Below are 17420 nucleotides of genomic sequence, written 5' to 3' on the forward strand. Positions count from 1 at the left end.
CTTAGCACCGTTTCTTGTGTATGTTGTAAGCTATCAGACAAGAAGAGAAGCGAGACTGAGTGAATGCTGACAAACCATACTAGCATACTCCAGAGATCCTGTGTACTTTCTTACTGAAATTATTGAGATACATCAGAGGAAACAATAGGACATGCTTCTCTGAAAAATTACACTGCAACGTTTCAGAAAGTAACTGCAGTGAAGCTCAACAGTATCTCACAGCATGTTTAGGAGCTCATTTCAGCACGCCTTTACATCTCAAATCATAATGGCACTAATGGGCATCATCTGTCTTTCTTAGAAGCAGCTGTCAGCACCACCATAAGTACTGCAGAAATGAAAGGACCATTCTCTGCTCCTGTCCATCATGAGCCTTTTGTTTACAGTATAATTCAGTTTTGTACATATCTACTGTTGCACATGTTCAAGTCCTAATTAGCAGTATGTCATTGTTTCAAAGGAAAACTTATTTTAAGGCTTCCGTAATAACATTGATAAGTCTTCTTTGTACATTCTTTAAGCCCTTTTTGGAAATTGGAAGGAGCTATATTAACTTGGGAAGATATATTCATTTATTTTCTGTTAAAAAAAGTACATTTAGGGACTACAAGACAGTTCAGTATACATGGCTAAGCTTTGTTAAACTACAACAAAAAACTATTGAATCAGATAAATCAGACCAATGGCAATCTACTGTGAAAAGCCACTTTGGATAAGAGCATCTGCCAAATGTCGTCAGCGACACCACATAAGGCCTTTCTGAAGTTAGCCATATCAATAGAAATAACACTGACTACTGCATATGGACAGCATTGACATATGGTGCATGCAGAATGGTGCCGCTGTGAAGAGATCCTTTTGATTCTATCACAGTGGCAGTGTCATGGACAGCTCTAATAGTTTGGCAAACTTTTTCTATTATGCCCCATTTACTGATGACTAATGGAGTTTGAGATTCTCAAAGATGTTTAGTGAGGTCAGTCCTGAGACTGCAGTTAAGGAATTATTACGATCCTTTAGTGCTTCTGATCATGGCCTCCATCGTAGCCCACTCCTCTTTTGTGACCTAGAATGCAAAAAGTAATAATGTAGGAAAGTAAATATTACAGTAAACATGATCATATTTTGGCATCTACCAGAATAATGTATGTGTATTGCTGAAAGCTTTACCATTTTCAGTCCATTGAATTCGCCAGCCATAGACACATATTCACCACCATCCATTCTGATGATCTATGAATAGAGGAAATAACAGGAAACCTATAAATCAGATAACAAATAAAATATGGACTTTCTGGCAGGGCCACTCAGTCCCACTCTGTCACAATGGCATGTGTATTAAAGTGTAATTTATAATGCACTGTGTTATGTAACGTTTAAAGTTCCTCTTTTGTGCCATTCATGCCCCCCTTCTCAAACTCCGTGGATTCCCTATCAGAGGGAGTGGGGGAGAGATTCCCTATCAGCGGGAGTGTGCCCTTGACAGCAGCTTTCTTTCCCTGTGCCTGAAAGAAGAGAGGTCCTAAGGGGAAACTACAGCCTGAAGGAACAGCAGCGCTTTTCCACAAGGTCGGAGAACACTTACCGCACCCGATACCCAGCTGGCATAGTCACTACAGAGGTAAGCAGCCAGGTTGGCAATCTCTCCTGGGGTGCCTAGCCGACCTACTGGTATCCTCTCGATCATCGACTTTTCGAACATGCCTGTTGGATCCATGCGACTGAAGGCACCCTTCAGAATGCACGGGGGGAAATAATTAGTAAAATGGATACATACAGAATGTAAGGACCAGATACTGTCAGCAAGACAACTGAGAATGTGAGAGTCTGTGTCATAGCATTTTACATCTTTCTATTTAAAGTGGGAGAAGTACCTTTAACCTCCACTCTGCAGCTACACACTCCATAAAATCTCACACACACACACACACACACACACACACACACACACACACACACACACACACACACACACACACACACACACACACACACACACACACACACACACACACACACACACACACACACACAACCTTGGTTTTGATTGGCCCTGGCTGAATAACGTTGAATCTCATTCCGTATCTTCCCCACTCTGCGGCTAGAGACCTGCAGGCATAAATGCAAACCCAATCAGCCAGGATCCTAATCAATCTTCAGCCTTCCTCATTTAAAACCATTCACTACCCTCCCAGATGCCATTATCTCCAAGACACCATTCACTTTTCCATTATGGCTACACTACAATGGCAACAGAACCAAGATGTGGGAAGGGGGTGAAGGAAACAAATTTGATCAGCCTGTTTTTGTAGGTCACTCAAAGGTAAACTAATCTATTTTGCTTTCTCACCTTATGTGATTCAATTCACAGAACCTACAGCATAATCAAAGATAATAAATATAATTAATTTAATTTATATTTTACCCATGAGAAAGATTCTTAAGGACTGTAATCCTGATAAAATGAACAGTGCAGTGGGAGCTTGGTGGTTAAGGTACTTCACTAGTAATTGGAAGATTGCCAGTTCAATCCCAACTGCTGCCAAGCTGCAGCTGTCGGGCTACTGAGCAAAACCCTTAACCCTCAGTTGCTCAAGTTGTATTCCATCATAATTGTAAGTTGCTTTGGAGATATATATATATGTAGCTACCACTACACACAAACTCTATCCATGTTTCATCAAAATGTTGCAGCAGTTTTGCAACTTGCTTCTTGAAGCGCAGAAATTGATTTCTAAAAAGCAGGGGTTTAAAAACATGCCGTCCTCTACAATGGGTTATACAATGACACATGGTGTCATTGTATGCTGTAAGATGAATAAGAATTCCATTTAGTAGTGAACTCCAAATTTCCTGTTGGATGTCTGTGTACATTTGGGGTACACATATATGGCAAGTTTCAAGATTTCAGACCTCAATCATTCTGCCGGAATTACATGGGCTGCCAGTCAGAGACAGCAGATGAGCAGATGCAGTGATTAAGATCCCCATTAATCACAGCAATACATCCTCCTCTGGCACATCCAGACTGGGAAAAGCCACCAATCCACAGACAGCATTCAAGATGAGAGTGAAAGACATCTATCTCTTATCATGTGGGTAGACCAGCAGGGGGGGTTGGTTGGTTTGGGGTTCTTTCTTTTTAATTCATGGAAATATACAAATACATAATTTACAGAATTGAATCATTACCACATTGTTTTCAAATTGGCATGCACATATACAGAAATGATAAGAAAATAACAAAACAACAAAATGCATACAGCTGGTCAACTGTTCCAATACAAAGGTCAGATGGTGATTGGGGGAGTGGAGTATGGCTAATGGAAGGCTAGTATTACATGATAGGGCAGCTTTTTAGCTTTTCAAAATACATCACTGGGTGCCATGTTTTATAAAATTTTCCAGTAAATTTTCAGTAATTAGGGCTGACTGAGGACATAATACAAGAATCTGCTTGGATTTGCAGTTCTTAAATCCAATTATAACAGTGTTGGTTTTAATTGGACAGGTATTTAATGGGAAATAAAAATGTAAAATAACCAAAAATAAATAAATAAATAAAAATTCACAAAGAAACAGAAAACCCCTGAGATAATTATTTGTGTTTAGAAAATGTTACGAAAATTTCATGAATTATTTCATATTGGGGAACAAAATTTTACTGCGTATCAATTTAGCCAATAGCAGGGGTTGATTTTGTGATTTTAGGGACCTAAACTGGTGTCCCCCCGATCACAAGTATTTACCTTGCTTTACTTTTGGCTTTCATGCTCACTTTTCCAGTTTGCTGTTGTACAGTGGTATGTGTCTGACCGTCACCGCTGCCTATGCTAGCGATCTGTCATTCTTTGAGTCGACTGTTTTAAGTGAACGATGGGAGCATTGAAGTGCAGAGCTGTTTTTTGTTGTTGTTGTTTTTAAGGCAAGTGAAATAGGTCCTGTAAATAACTCACTTGAAGTGCAGCTAGATCACCAAGTGAAACTTCATATCCATATCCAACTTCAGATTTAGAACCAAATCTCATCATACTACCGAAACATTTCTTTAACTCACATTTGAATTAAGTGCACTGTAAGTTACTGGAAAGTTTGAAAATACAAAGAATATAATAATAGAACATTTGACCTAAAGACCCTAACCCTAATGTATTCATCTTAAACCTGAAGGTCACAGCAATAGCACTCATGCCTAATAGCAATCAGTGATAAAGCTAACCAAGACAGACAACAGATTTAAGAATGCTGGGTCAGAACAATTATTTATCTTAAAATAACACTACAACAACCTTAATAAAAGAGTCATTACATTTAACAACACAGACATTAGCATAGACATTAAATTTCTACTGCTTCACTCTTCCAAACTGTGAACTCACACTAAGGCCTATTATCATCAACACTCAAGGGAACTGTGATCTTGATACAGAAAAATCACAGATTGAAATTTATCAACACATAAGAGTCTGCAGCAACAGAGAACACACAGTTTTAAACACACTAAAACATGTTCTTGCCTGTAAGTATGTCATAGTCATGTCTTACACTGTTGGCAGATGATGGAACAAGGCACGATTTCTTACATTGTCTTGTCTTGAATTATACATCAAGAATGTTGTATATCTTCTGTAGTTCAAATTGTCAGTATATTTTTAGCGGTCAATGCACATATGGCCCAGTGAGCCAGGCTACAATCAGATAGTTTACTTACTTGCACAGGGCCTCCACTCCAGCCTTAGCTGATGCACTGGGTGCCACAAACCCAGAGCCACTCTCAGCATAGATTGTGGTGATGGCCAGAAATGCAGCTCCTGAGAAGGCCAGTAAACAATTACAACCTCCTCTCAAACAAAGCATGTAAACGCAACCCATCAACTGCTAAAGAATGTTACACTGATTGGAATTGATTTTCTGTAAAATATAATCAGCATAGGAACCAAGTTGTGTCCAAGTGTCATCACTGAACATGATTTAGATTAAGGTTATAGGGAAAGAAACAGTGGTAGCCAACACCGCAGACTTGCATTTCTCTGCAAAATGCAAAGGTGAGGGAAAAGGCTAAAATAATGAAAAGGTAGCTAAAGCTCTTCCCCTTGCACACATATGGATGTCTGTTTGTTAACAGCATAGAAGTCTCACAGCCTTCACTTTACACAAGTTGCATTTTACAGTGCTGTGTACTGAATATATGCAAAGAACCAGAAATACAATGAAACTATGGTATAAAAATACAGAACTGCTAAACTCCATTTTACACACGCTGTATATGAAAGAGCATCCACACTGAAACCTGAGCATTTACTGCCATCTTGTGGTTTGTCTACTCAAATCCAGTAAGTGGATTTATCGAAATCCCTTGTTATCCAGCAATATATTCTATACTGTGGGTTATTCTCTGCTGGTTTACTGTGTCCTCGGGAGTAAAGTACAAAAAGTAACAAAGCAACCTTTATTTTCACACACGTAAAAGTAGTGATAATTAGGCTATCTATATCTCATAAAAACAATTTTCACCTTTATCAGCATTGATGAGACGTTTTCCAATGTCTAGGGTTACATTTGCTGTACCATTCAGAACTATGTCCGTGATAGTTTTCCAGGCATTGGTTGAGAGATTCTCTGAGGGGGAAATGAAATTCCCTGCAGCATTGTTTATCACCACCTGAAGGTCAAAGAGTGTAGGGAGATCCTGGTCTTTCAAGATGCATGTTTAGGTCAATTAATCAAAAACATCATCACATATCTAGGATCTGCAGAAGAATACTACACTTCAGGCAGCTGTACCCACATACATCAGGGAGCCCAACATGATCGACCACATAGTCCACTGCGGCCTTGACAGAAGCTGGATTTCTTACGTCACACTGCACGGCGTAAACCTGCAGCACACAAAACCATATCTGTAAACACTGGCCACCACAGAGCAAAAATGAAAAGCATTATAATGCACTTGTTGACATCAAGTTTAAATAATAGTATAAGAGAGTAACTGCCCTTTTTGTTAGGCAACAAAAAACAACTTTTCTATGTATTTTTTTGACCTGTAAAATTTACCTTATTGCAAGTCTGATGTGAAATTTCTTCTGCAGTTTGCTTCAAAACATCCAGTTTTCTGGAACAATGCAAAACTAATAGTCAGATGTGCAGTGAACACCCACAAGAAAACAAAATAACAAAAGAGACACAAAAACCCCACTGGTGCATTCTGCAGATAAAACCAGGTTTCAGTCCAAGGCCAAAAGGTCACAAGGCCAGTGAGACCATCAAATAGCTCTTAGCATTTCACTTACAGTGCAATGAGGCACTCGATCATGTTCCACAAATACAAAAGCAGATGGCTTTAAATGTGCATCTCTTACGTATAAATCTGTGCAAGGGAAGGGGTTACAACTGACCTGCTGGCTATAACACACTCTGCACCCAGGGCAGACAGAGTGGCGGTCATGCTTTTTCCCAGACCTGTACCGCCACCTGTGATGAACGCCACTTTGTTTTTAAAAGTGCCGGGCAGAAGCATAACTTTGTCAGAGGGAGGAAAGAATCTTGCCTGATGCGTACTGCTGCAACATAAAGCGTTGGTCCCATGTCCAAATAGCTGTGGGGGGAGGGGGGAGGGGGATGGGGGTCAAAAAGCTAACTACAGTTGACAGTAAGAAAGTCGATGTTTGACTGCGTAGTGCTCATCCAATACACTCGCAATGGAGGCGAGCGTTAAAGCATGACCTTCCTTAAACAATGACCTTTTACTTGTTCGGCCATGTCTTTTCCTAGCAGATGAAATATAAAAGTTGTGAATTACATATCTTGTCAATGATTTCAAATGTTGGTTTTTCATACTGATTATCTAGGATTTGCCTGATAGGTATTTTAAACTCCAAATAACTAGCAAACACTTAAACTTATAGTTCATAAAAGTTGTTGTACGCGTTTGAAAACATTGTTTACCCGTGCATGAAGAAAATATATCTGAAGCGCCTTTCGTCTACACGTCAAACTCCGAAGCAACATGTTCTCCCACCGTGCTAGTCGAGCTTAACCACCTATATAAACAAACACCCAGTTAACCTAACGCTAGCTAGCTGGTGAAGCCAGACGCAATCTAAGTGCTTCTTTATTATCCCTTTTCTCATGATCCTGCGCAATTGGAAAATTCTGCATAAAATCTATAAAGGTTATTACTCATTTTGCATAAGGTCTGGGTGATACATTGTAAAACCTTTTCCTTCTTAGACAGAATATTCTTGCACTTGAACACAGAGAAAAATTAATAGTTTTGTTGCAAAAAGTGCGCAAAATCTTCAGAATGCTGACACACTAAAACAGTGTGGTCTTTCGCGAAGTGGGAAAACTTCGGAGGAAGTGGAAATACAGTGCAGTAGGCTAGAATAAAGGCCTTCTTTATTTACGCCAAGTTTATTAACTTGGGATAGCCTAATCCGTGGAGTGGGAATTGTTAATTTGATTCACCCTCTAATAACAGAGACAGTGTTACCTTAGACACTTAATTGCCCTATTCTTCAATGCCTGCAAAACAATCTCAAAACTAACACCTTAAAAAAGAAGGGAAAAAATCTTAAACTGATCCTAGTGTTCTTAGTGATCTAAACAGACTAAATCAGAAATCAAACATGATTCCTATAGACGTTTGTGAATGTACATTTGGCTATAATTTAAGATACAGATTGTAGGCTAATATTCTGTAATTACTCGGCCACGGCATTAGTAAAAAACACAATGAATAAAACATGATGATTTTATAAAGCCTTAATTAGGTCTGATATTATATAATTATAGTCTAACCTCCAGAAAGCAAAGTTCTAAAGGGCAAAAATGTCGTGCCTTTTTGTTGTTAAAGGAGGAGAGTGGGGAGAGAGTTTTTAAGTTGCGCATGTTCCGGCAACTAAAGTTTAATCCATCCCGATTTGCTCATAACACATCGTCCACAGGTTTGCTTCGTCAGGCTGTCAGATACGACTTTAGCGTCAACCCTGGTGCATTGATCTCATTTTTGTGCTATCCCATTTGACGCGAAATAAGAAAACATGGATTATAGAGGCGTGAGACTGTTACTTTTCATTGTCTGTCTTGCGCACTATTCATTCGAACAGAACTCAAAGAAAAAAAATAATGTGAAGAAAGGTAGGTATCTTTACAGCTATATTTCTGGCTTATTCATCATTGTGGAAAAACCTACATGAAGCATACTTGGAAACTTTGTACCCTAGTTTTACATCTAAAGAGACTATGATACACAGCCCGTTTAATCTAGCAGTACATTTAAAACACTGTTGATTTTTAAAGTAATAACGAATGACTACTTGTATCTCGCCTGGTGTGCTGATGTAATCAGAGTCTGCTAACAGTGCTGCTATTGAGGACCTGAGGAGAAAGATCGATGAGATTGTGCAGGAGCTCAGTCTGTTGAAGGAAAAGCAAGCTCTCCAAACAGGTATAAATTAAGTTAAACAGAGTTCTTCTTCATCTTACACTCTTAAATGTTTTAGGGTAGTCTGACTTCTAAAATCACCGTTAAAATCACTTATGCTTCTTGGCAGTGATGCAAAGTTGCCACAATGTTTTCTGTTAGACACCTGCATATTCATCTTTATTTCCAAAGAGGTTGGCTGCAGGATGTTTTGTAGGTTTAAATACTGCCTGTGTACTTTGCTTCAACAACATTTAATTAGTTTGTTTTTCAAAACACTTGTAGAAAAAACATCACCTTATGAGGTTCATGCAGGAAATGTGGAATTTAGTCATGTATGCATTGTGTTAGTCATAGGCTGGTTAACATCACACAGCTGCACAGGGTTATGAACTGGAAGTGATGTGTGTGCTTTGGCTTCCACTCAGCAGCTGCTGTTTGCATTTTCCACCCTTAACACGACTTATTCAAACCCCCTTCAATTACAGTTTGCCTAAAAGGCATTAAGGTCCCAGGCAAGTGTTTCCTGGCAGATGCAGTGAAGAAGAACTTTCATGCGGCTAGTGAAGACTGCATGGCAAAGGGTGGTACCCTCAGTACTCCGCTGAGTGGCGAGGAAAATGACCAGATCTATGCCTATGTTCGCCAAACAATCGGGCTTGAAGAACACATCTGGCTGGGCATCAATGACATGGTCACAGAGGGAGACTGGGTGGATAAGACGGGCTCCAGCATACGCTTCAAAAACTGGGAGACAGAGGTCACCCACCAGCCTGATGGTGGAAACAGGCAGAACTGTGTTATTCTGTCTTGCACCGCCAACGGGAGGTGGTTTGACGAGAACTGCCGTGCTGAAAAGGCCTCTGTCTGTGAGTTTAACATTGTCTGAGCTCATTACTGATCTATGTGATGTTCAAACAATGGGCTGGGTTTCCATTATAATGTGCAAGGGGGTGATTTAGTACTGGTGCATGATGGATATGTACTACTTTGCGTATTGCATGTGTACTTAAACTACTATCTTCTACAGTAGATCACTCTTAGAATATCCAGGGAGAATGCAGGAATAACCAAAGCCACATGTGCATTCTGTTAAAATAATCAGAGTGACATCAGATCTGAACTTTTAAAAAAACTTGATGCACTTACACCACTGCATTTAGCATGGACACTTTTACGAAAATATTTGTGTAAAATCAATTTGATTTCAGTTTAAATAACATTCTCTTTTTATTACTTACTTCAGTAGAGTGTTGACCTAAAATAGAATAAGCCATTTCACATCTGCAACAGTTGAATTCTTAATAATGGTTGTAGGAGCCATTCATGTTTGCCATACAGAATTTGTAGCCAGCTCTGCAGTCCCTGTTCATAGCCTCCTGCTTTTAATTTAGTCATTATGTAACTCGTAACTGCTGGGAAAACGCTAAAAAATATTTGTTATTAGCAAGAAAAGTAAATGTTTCTGTGCTCCCACTCCTCATGTACTTTTCCAAAGAATAAGAGGTAATAAAACTGCATTCCAGCAAAACTGATTACTCCATTACACAGTCAAAATCTATAAAGCAGGTTTTTAAAGCATTGCATAATTTAGTTATTCTTTCCTTCATATTTTACAATGTGTGTGAACATCCAGCCATTTGTGTGACTAATCTGCCTTAATACTGGCAACACTTAAACTTCATGACATTTAATTTTCATTTATGTAACTTAGTCTTTTAATAAACATGCATTTTAAATGTGAGTTCATAATTTAACTACACCTGACTACAAAATTTCATAATGTAAACAATGGATGTGGTAACCTAACCATGCCTTGATTGAAGTCCAGTAAAGTAAACCTGGTAATTAACGATTACAGAAATGACAAAAGTGCTGGATTTCAGCCCTCAGACTATGGACAGCCCTGCTCAAAAAACCTTATACAACTGAGAGCTTTCTAACTTCCATGTTGAACAAGCTTACTCTAACTACTAAGTGAATTTAAGATGACAAGCCAGTCAAGAATTGAATTTCTCTTTTAAACTTGACTACAATTTAAGCAAAGGTTTTTGGGGTCATAAACCTAATAAATAAATCACTCATTTGCAGTACCAAGGTAAGACCTTTTAGTGGGTATTTATGGGAAAAAATACCAAAAAAAAAAAACACACAATAACTTATATAAAAGCAGCATGACACATCTTCACAATGATGACGGGACAGACACTTCAAACCAAACAATACCTCCTAATGCATTTCAAAGTATTTTGGTTTTTAGCAATTTGGTATTTTTGGTTTACAACATATCAAGGCACAGTTTCACTGGCAAAGATTTGCAATTCAGTCAAATAACAGCACAATTAATGTAGCAGTTTAAAACAACCCACATACTTAACAAGTAAGCCAAAAAACATGCAAAAGGGACAGGCATGCTCTCCTGTATAATGGCTTCTTCAAGTCACATTCCTATTTTAGTATCTTCCTTCTCAGAGTCTTCTATAGGAGCTCTGTGCAAGTCTGGAGTGGGGGGGCTCTGATCCTGGACATAGCTATCTCCACTAATTCTCTTTTCATCTGTCTGGTGATCTTTACTGGCTAGGTTTCCTCCCTGCTGTCGGCAGCTATGAGGAACTATTGGGGGATCTTGGGGGCCAATGAAAGGTCTATAGAGCCCTACCTCTGGCACCTCGACTTCTCTTTCTTGTGTTAGTAGCCTTCTATCCACGGGTCTATTGAAATCCCGGTAGACATCCACAGTTGGCTCTTCAAACTGATTAATTTTCATCCCATCCTTAAGAAGGTGCCCATAAACCAGAGTGTCATCAATACAGTGATAAATATGAAAATCTTCATCCTCTGTTGTCTGGGGAATCCCATGAAGGCCTGGCAGGAAGACATGTCCATTGGGATTATAGACAGAGACCATAGAAGCTTTCTGTTTCTTCTTTTTCCTGTGCAGATTTAAATAGACAATTCATTTTTTAAACAAACATATGCAATGCTGGGTTAATGCAATGCTGATCGTTTTAAGGAAAAGGCTCACCTGATGACACACACCACAGTAGAAATGATCAGCAGCAACAGCAGCAAGATCACAACAGATATGATGATATTCACAAGAACATCTGAAAACATGACATCACAAGCAAATCAGTGCATTACATCTACATCATACAAATTATGTATTGTATGACTACATCACACAAATGAAACGTTGCACTTACGTCAACAGTTTTCCGATCACTCACGACACAACAGTAAAACTACTGACATGTACATGAGTATCAGAAATAGACCAATGGAAGGTGGTCAGTGGTCAGCCAGGAAGAAATGGCACCAGGATGTATTATGAAAAGAAGGCAAGCCAGCGCAGGTAGCATGATGCTAAGAGTAATGCTAAGATTTCTACTGGGAAATCTTCAGTCTTGGCATTCATGTTACTTTGACACATACCACCCACCTAAACATTCCTGCAGACCTAGTATACTCATTCATGGCAATGTTATTCCCTAATGGCAGTGGCCTATTTCAGCAGGATACTGCACCCTGCCACACTGCAAAAAAATGTTCAGGAATGGTTTGGGGAACATGACAAAAAGGCTGCCACATTCCCCAGATCTCAATCTGATCAAGTGTCTGCAATATTTGCTGGAAAAACATCTAATCCATGAAGATCCCAACTCACATTTTACAGGACTTAAAGGATCTACTAAAGCTTTGGTGTCAGATAACTCAAGACACCTTCTGAGTGCTTGTGGAGTCCATGATTTGATGGGTCAGAGACGTTTTTGCATGACATGAAAGGGACCTACACAATATTTGGCAGGTGGTTTTAATCTTATGGCTGATTGGTGCATGACTATGATCTTGTACCACTCTAACAAACTGCCACCACCTGTAGGAGTTCTGGTTTCATGACCGAAAAAAGACCAATGGGGGTTTTCTTACCTTTGGACGTTTGCAAGGTGATTTGGCTCACCACGCTGAAGGCCCCTTTTAATGGCATGCAGTTAGACATGTTGAGGTAGAAACTTTCTTTGACCACAATATCCTTAGGCTTCTCATCCTCTTTCCAACTGTACAAGTGGTCCCATGAGCCTTGCTTCTGCACTTTAATGCAAGCATACCGGTTCTGACATGTGAGCCTGCTGATATTAGAGAACCCCACATGGGCCTGAACCTTTGAAGAGAAAGTGACAATCCAGGAGACAGTGGAGTGTGGCCTCATTCCTGCCGGCCATGCTGGAGTGGCTAACAGCACTGCCATGTCCTTCTTTGGCAAGACGGTGAAAATATAGCTTTCTGATATCAAAGACAGAGAAACTGGTCTGTAAATGCTTGGTTAAAAAAGATAATGCATATTTTTGAGATTATTGCTTCTATGAGTGTTTACCTCCTATCATTTTGGTGAAAGAAACATTCAAAAGGGGATAGGATATCTTCCTCAGGTCGTTGCCATTGGGGCAAGCACTCACTGTAAGGTTGGTCACACGGATCTGTACTTTTTGAATGGGTCCCTGAGGACAAAACTGCCCAACAGTGATGCCCTGGGGCTCATCCTCAGACACAGTGAGAAAGGCACTGCCATTACATGTCTGGCCAGGCAGCAACTGCCGCAAACCACCCATGGGTGACATCAGCTCCACTGTTCCATGCTGTGAGGCATACAGATGCCACGTGACCTGCTCCAGGACTCCCAGAAGACATTTCTCTAGTGCAGGCACCTTTAAAGAGACTCCAGAAAATAGGCAATTGGTCTGCTGTGGACATGCTGTTGATGAAACAGATGAATGGAAACTGATTTAGCACTTATTAATACAGAACATTTACAGAAAAACGTTCTACGTTTGCACATACTACAGTATATCACCTTGAGCTCCTACCTAGGGTTTTGTTTATAGTTAACAGCAGGTCCTGCTCTAGGCAGTCAATGAAAGATAAATATGAGGTCTTCTCTGAACGAATGGTGACTGTCTCCTGTGCATGTGAGTTCAGCTTCAGGATGCAGGCTGATGTAGGTTTCTTTTTCTTTATGTGAATCAATAGCCCCTCCTCCTTCGTCAGATCTACGTTGCACCTTACTGCAAAAGTGACAAATGAATACCGAGAGCTGGAAAACACTAAAGATTTTATAGTGTGGAAGGCATAAACATGCATTACATACATGACAACTTGGTATAGCTTAAAGGAATGTCATTAGCTCACTAACCAACAAAACTCTGTTCTTAAATTCCTTAATGGAAAGGGTATGCTATCTAGCTCCTTTCTAAGCAGCCAATGTATGAAACATGGGCTTTCCAAAATCACCCAACTGTAGAACTGACAGGAAAGTGAGCCATCCAAGTGAGTCATTAATATGCCCCTTCAATAACATGTTCCTGCTTGCGCTTAAGCAAAAAAAAAAAGAGAGAGATGGTCACACTCGTTGTTATACGGTAGAAGGACAATTATTCATTTTAATGCGCTTCATAACCATATAACTATGAACATTATGCTCTGAAGCCCAAGCCTTCATGTTGCTTTATTCATGAGAAATTCAATTTGTAATACAGTCATTAGATACACTGCTCTAGATTTGCTTTCAAATGCTCTTTAGCACTACAAGATAGGGCACATTTCAACCAAGTTTCAGTTGGCAAACTGGTATACTAAATGACAGGAAATCTGGGGAAATCTGAGGGTAAATATCTACACTGCATATGAGGAAAAATAATTTTAAACACTTTCTTGAAACAAATTACATTTTTACATAGTCTACCTACATGTATATTTTAGTGTAGAATAATTTGATTATATGTTGGCTTGAGTTATATCCAAACTCAAGCCATAGTTCACTGGCTGTGTCTATTAGGGAAAAAAGCCATATCTGCTATTAAACAGCTTAGTTCACTGGCTTTGTTCACTGGTGGTTATGCTGCTAAAGCAAAATAGTATATATAAATACTGTAAACCAAAGGAAGAAAGTTCTGCATTCACAGACCTTCACTGCTTCTCCTGGTAGCAGATACTCTGAATTGCAGTGATAGACTGGAGGAGGGGGGTCCTGTGTCTTTTTTGCAGTTTTGCAGGGAAAGGTTAAAAGGGCCGGGGTGCTCAGATAGCTGGGCCTCATTCAATTTTTTCACCACTGTTCGGCCATTTAACTGATACTCCAGTCGCGCGTCCTTTCGCCGACATCTGGGCTCAGTGTGGTTAAGTATGTGCACTGTTGCATAATACTTGGGAGGGACGTGGAAGGACCACATGATTACATCATCATCAGGAAAGCTGTCTGGATAGTTTGGGGAGAAGAATTCCTGGGAAGAATTCTCTGCTGGCAGGGTGATGTTGATAATCCCAAGTGCTATAGGATATTAATGGTAAGGATTAAGATTATTGTAGCAGCACACAGCATATGGTTAAATAATCATGCACACTTAAATGTAAGATAACTTCTATTGGTTGTCCATTCCTTTCTTTTGCTCTTATTTATTTCAGTAACAGTGTTCATTATGATTAAAACTTGGTCATACTTACATGTTATTTCTTGTCCTAGTGAAACTCCAAAGGTTGCTGTGACCAACTGTCTGTTACCAGGGACCCACAAAGACACAGTGCCTTCATTAAGAACCTGCATCTCTTTGATGGTGCCATGGCGGCAAAATATCCCAAGTCTGGTTGTGCCAGTGGACACGCTGTAGACATGTTTGTCTTGACAGCTCTCGGTGGGCCGGATCTGCTGTAGGCCAGTTGTAGTGAAGTCCAAGCGGAAAGTCTCCTGGACAAGAGCTCTCACGTTCCAAGTGAAGGTGCGACTGAAGTTCTGAAGAGAAGGGTACTCTTCAGGGGTGATAGCTCCATTGCATGTATGGGTGCATACTGGGAGAAAATGTAAGGTCAGTAATGAACAGCTGTTTGGTTTAATATATTTATGGTAACTTGATAGCAAGTACAAACATAACATGAATCTTATTACCACTCTTCATCCACCCTGAGGTTGAAGACTAAAGTGCATAAAATGGGAGAAAAACCATAAAACCATATAAACATTTTAAAAGCTTATTCTAATTGTCAGTTCTAATTGTCAGTTTCGTGTTTCACCCCTTGTAACCTCACAAAGTAGAAGTTAGTTACAACACTATATACATAGCTTACCGATATGTCTAATAATCTCCACTATGAAGATGTCTTCTGGTTGTAAACAGCTGAACACCACGGAAACCAAGCCATTTGGAAGGGTCACTGAGGACTGGCAGAAGCTTCCGATGCAAACTTCACACTTTTGCTGTGCAGTTTCACTCCTATTGATGTGGATGGTAGTGCTACTGTGAAGGTTTATGGTGAGTGCAGGTCCACCTGAATAAAAGCCAATGGCAGATCTGTCTAAGCATTGATCAGAACCAGAAAAGCCCTTCTCAGGCAACTCTAAACTATTTTATGGAATTTATATTCTATTTAATGGTCCTTTGGATATATATATATATATATATATATATATATATATATATATATATATATATATATATATATATATATTTATTTATTTTTTTAAATTGAGCTACATAACAACTAAAGTTTTATAATAAAATCACATCTCCACTCCTCACTAATATCCAACACACATCATTTCCAGTGCCACATTATCATCATCTCCTTTCAATAGCCCTCATAATAGTCTTCAGTATCACTCCTCAAATCTCTCTCCTTAAGACATGTTCTGTAGTGATATGGCATATAATAATTCATTTTTGAATAATACATTCCACAATGTTGCTTTAATATTTAAAACGTACCTCAGTTGTACTATGTGCCTGTATAAAATATTTATCCTACATGATGAATTAAAGCAAAACCATGTTAATCTGGTCTCACATGCTTTAGAGATTAGTACAAGTTTAGTAGAGAGGCTGCAATACCACCGTGACTTCTTGCATCTTTCAACAAATCCACACCAAATTAATCAAATTACCCTTACAGCTCCAACAAAATATATCAATGCACAAAAAGCATTTAAATACATATGAGCACAGTCTGTTTTTGTACTGATCAAAAACAAATGCACTTTATCTAAATACAACACCTGTAACAAGCAAAATATCTGCAGCTCGTTTCCTAAATGAGATACTGCTATACCTACGGATGTTATGTATTAAATGGCTAAAATGATTCATAGATTTAGAGAGACAATAAATCTGGTGATATCATTAAAACGCCACTGTAAATGTGAGCTATTCATTGTGGTTTACAGTTACCCTTTTTCATACCAAATTTCTAAATGTTTAGCAATGACGGGAATGAGTATGAATAATTTATTACCATGGTTCCAAACCTTTATAAAGAAGGGACGTAATAGGTTATTATGCAGTTGACTTAATAAGATGTGTTTAGAATATTATTATTATCATTATTATCATTATCATTATTATTATTATAGAACGTAACAAGCCTGTTTATTACTGAAACTATCGCTTTTTATAACAACCACATATCACTTAATATAAATAATATTTGAATAGCCTCAGTAGTCCGCACTCCAGTTTTAACTCATGCTAAAGTATCGGCTTTCCTGAGCATTTTTATAAACTTTACTCCCTCTGTTGAGACTGATAAGATTGGCCTTACCTTAACCTAATAAGTCAAGAAAGGTTCCAGACTTTAAAACAAGCAACCAAACAAGTTTTAACATCAAAAATAGATTAGATATAAGATTCGATTCGAATTGTACCTATAGCCTTAAGCGTTGATAAAGGGAGGCATGAGGGCCAGTACTGACGCCTACTATGTCGAACCTAAACGCATTTTTACCTGAGCCTGAGGTTATCCAGACCAGAGGTTGAAAAAATACAAAAAGCAACAGAACACCTAAACCCAAAGTTCGCATGACTTTTCTGTTCCGTGTAGGTTAGCCGAATTGGATTAAACCTAGGGTCTAGCCATTGAGGCCAAAACGTTAAATCTTTTCCCCTGTGAGAATAGGGACTACTTCCGGGACTGCTGAAGTTATCCTGGCTTTCAAGGTGGGACGAGTGATCCT

At 39.1% G+C, this 17420-nt stretch overlaps 3 protein-coding genes across 5 annotated transcripts; 1 reads left to right on the plus strand and 2 right to left on the minus strand.

Moving 5' to 3' along the window:
• Positions 1-549: 549 nt before the first annotated feature.
• Positions 550-7099, minus strand: decr1 (2,4-dienoyl CoA reductase 1, mitochondrial). The gene is made up of 10 exons (XM_027001619.3): positions 6946-7099; positions 6396-6595; positions 6055-6112; positions 5793-5879; positions 5515-5662; positions 4712-4811; positions 2037-2109; positions 1586-1732; positions 1171-1233; positions 550-1066 (listed from the first exon to the last, which is right to left on the minus strand). Exons 1-10 carry the CDS (start codon positions 7006-7008, stop codon positions 1007-1009), a joined length of 999 nt encoding a protein of 332 aa, XP_026857420.2. The 5' UTR covers positions 7009-7099; the 3' UTR covers positions 550-1006.
• Positions 7100-7847: 748 nt separating this feature from the next.
• On the plus strand, positions 7848-10164 carry clec3ba (C-type lectin domain family 3, member Ba). Its single transcript, XM_027001631.3, has 3 exons — positions 7848-8139; positions 8351-8449; positions 8914-10164. The coding sequence occupies exons 1-3, from the start codon at positions 8043-8045 to the stop codon at positions 9312-9314; spliced, it is 597 nt and encodes a 198-aa protein (XP_026857432.2). The 5' UTR covers positions 7848-8042; the 3' UTR covers positions 9315-10164.
• Positions 10165-10527: 363 nt separating this feature from the next.
• Positions 10528-17360, minus strand: cdcp1a (CUB domain containing protein 1a). 3 transcript variants are annotated; one of them, XM_027001605.3, is made up of 9 exons: positions 17192-17360; positions 15542-15742; positions 14924-15265; positions 14388-14750; positions 13291-13488; positions 12801-13178; positions 12356-12709; positions 11451-11532; positions 10528-11358 (listed from the first exon to the last, which is right to left on the minus strand). In XM_027001605.3, exons 1-9 carry the CDS (start codon positions 17265-17267, stop codon positions 10866-10868), a joined length of 2487 nt encoding a protein of 828 aa, XP_026857406.2. In that variant the 5' UTR covers positions 17268-17360; the 3' UTR covers positions 10528-10865. The 3 variants fall into 3 exon arrangements, with proteins under 3 accessions (XP_026857406.2, XP_081552152.1, XP_081552153.1); XM_081696026.1 differs by lacking the exon at positions 17192-17360 and adding an exon at positions 15363-15390 and having other exon boundaries at positions 15542-15611; XM_081696027.1 differs by having other exon boundaries at positions 11116-11290.
• Positions 17361-17420: the final 60 nt, after the last annotated feature.

This window comes from Electrophorus electricus, chromosome 14 (genome assembly GCF_041902795.1).
Source record: "Electrophorus electricus isolate QZ-2024a chromosome 14, ASM4190279v1, whole genome shotgun sequence".
NCBI classification, from domain to species: Eukaryota; Metazoa; Chordata; class Actinopteri; order Gymnotiformes; family Gymnotidae; genus Electrophorus; species Electrophorus electricus.

Coding starts and splice junctions, on each gene's coding strand:
- decr1 (XM_027001619.3), bottom strand. CDS start 7,008: ATGTTGCTTCGGAGTTTGACGTGTAGACGAAAGGCGCTTCAGATATAT. Junction 1,234..1,585: donor CCAGCTGGGTATCGGGTGCG/GTAAGTGTTCTC, acceptor CTCTATTCATAG/ATCATCAGAATGGATGGTGG. Junction 1,067..1,170: donor AATTCAATGGACTGAAAATG/GTAAAGCTTTCA, acceptor TTTGCATTCTAG/GTCACAAAAGAGGAGTGGGC.
- clec3ba (XM_027001631.3), top strand. CDS start 8,043: ATGGATTATAGAGGCGTGAGACTGTTACTTTTCATTGTCTGTCTTGCG. Junction 8,140..8,350: donor AAAAAATAATGTGAAGAAAG/GTAGGTATCTTT, acceptor TGATGTAATCAG/AGTCTGCTAACAGTGCTGCT. Junction 8,450..8,913: donor AAAGCAAGCTCTCCAAACAG/GTATAAATTAAG, acceptor CTTCAATTACAG/TTTGCCTAAAAGGCATTAAG.
- cdcp1a (XM_027001605.3), bottom strand. CDS start 17,267: ATGCGAACTTTGGGTTTAGGTGTTCTGTTGCTTTTTGTATTTTTTCAA. Junction 13,179..13,290: donor AACTATAAACAAAACCCTAG/GTAGGAGCTCAA, acceptor TTTCATCAACAG/CATGTCCACAGCAGACCAAT. Junction 11,533..12,355: donor CACCTTGCAAACGTCCAAAG/GTAAGAAAACCC, acceptor TCATGTTTTCAG/ATGTTCTTGTGAATATCATC.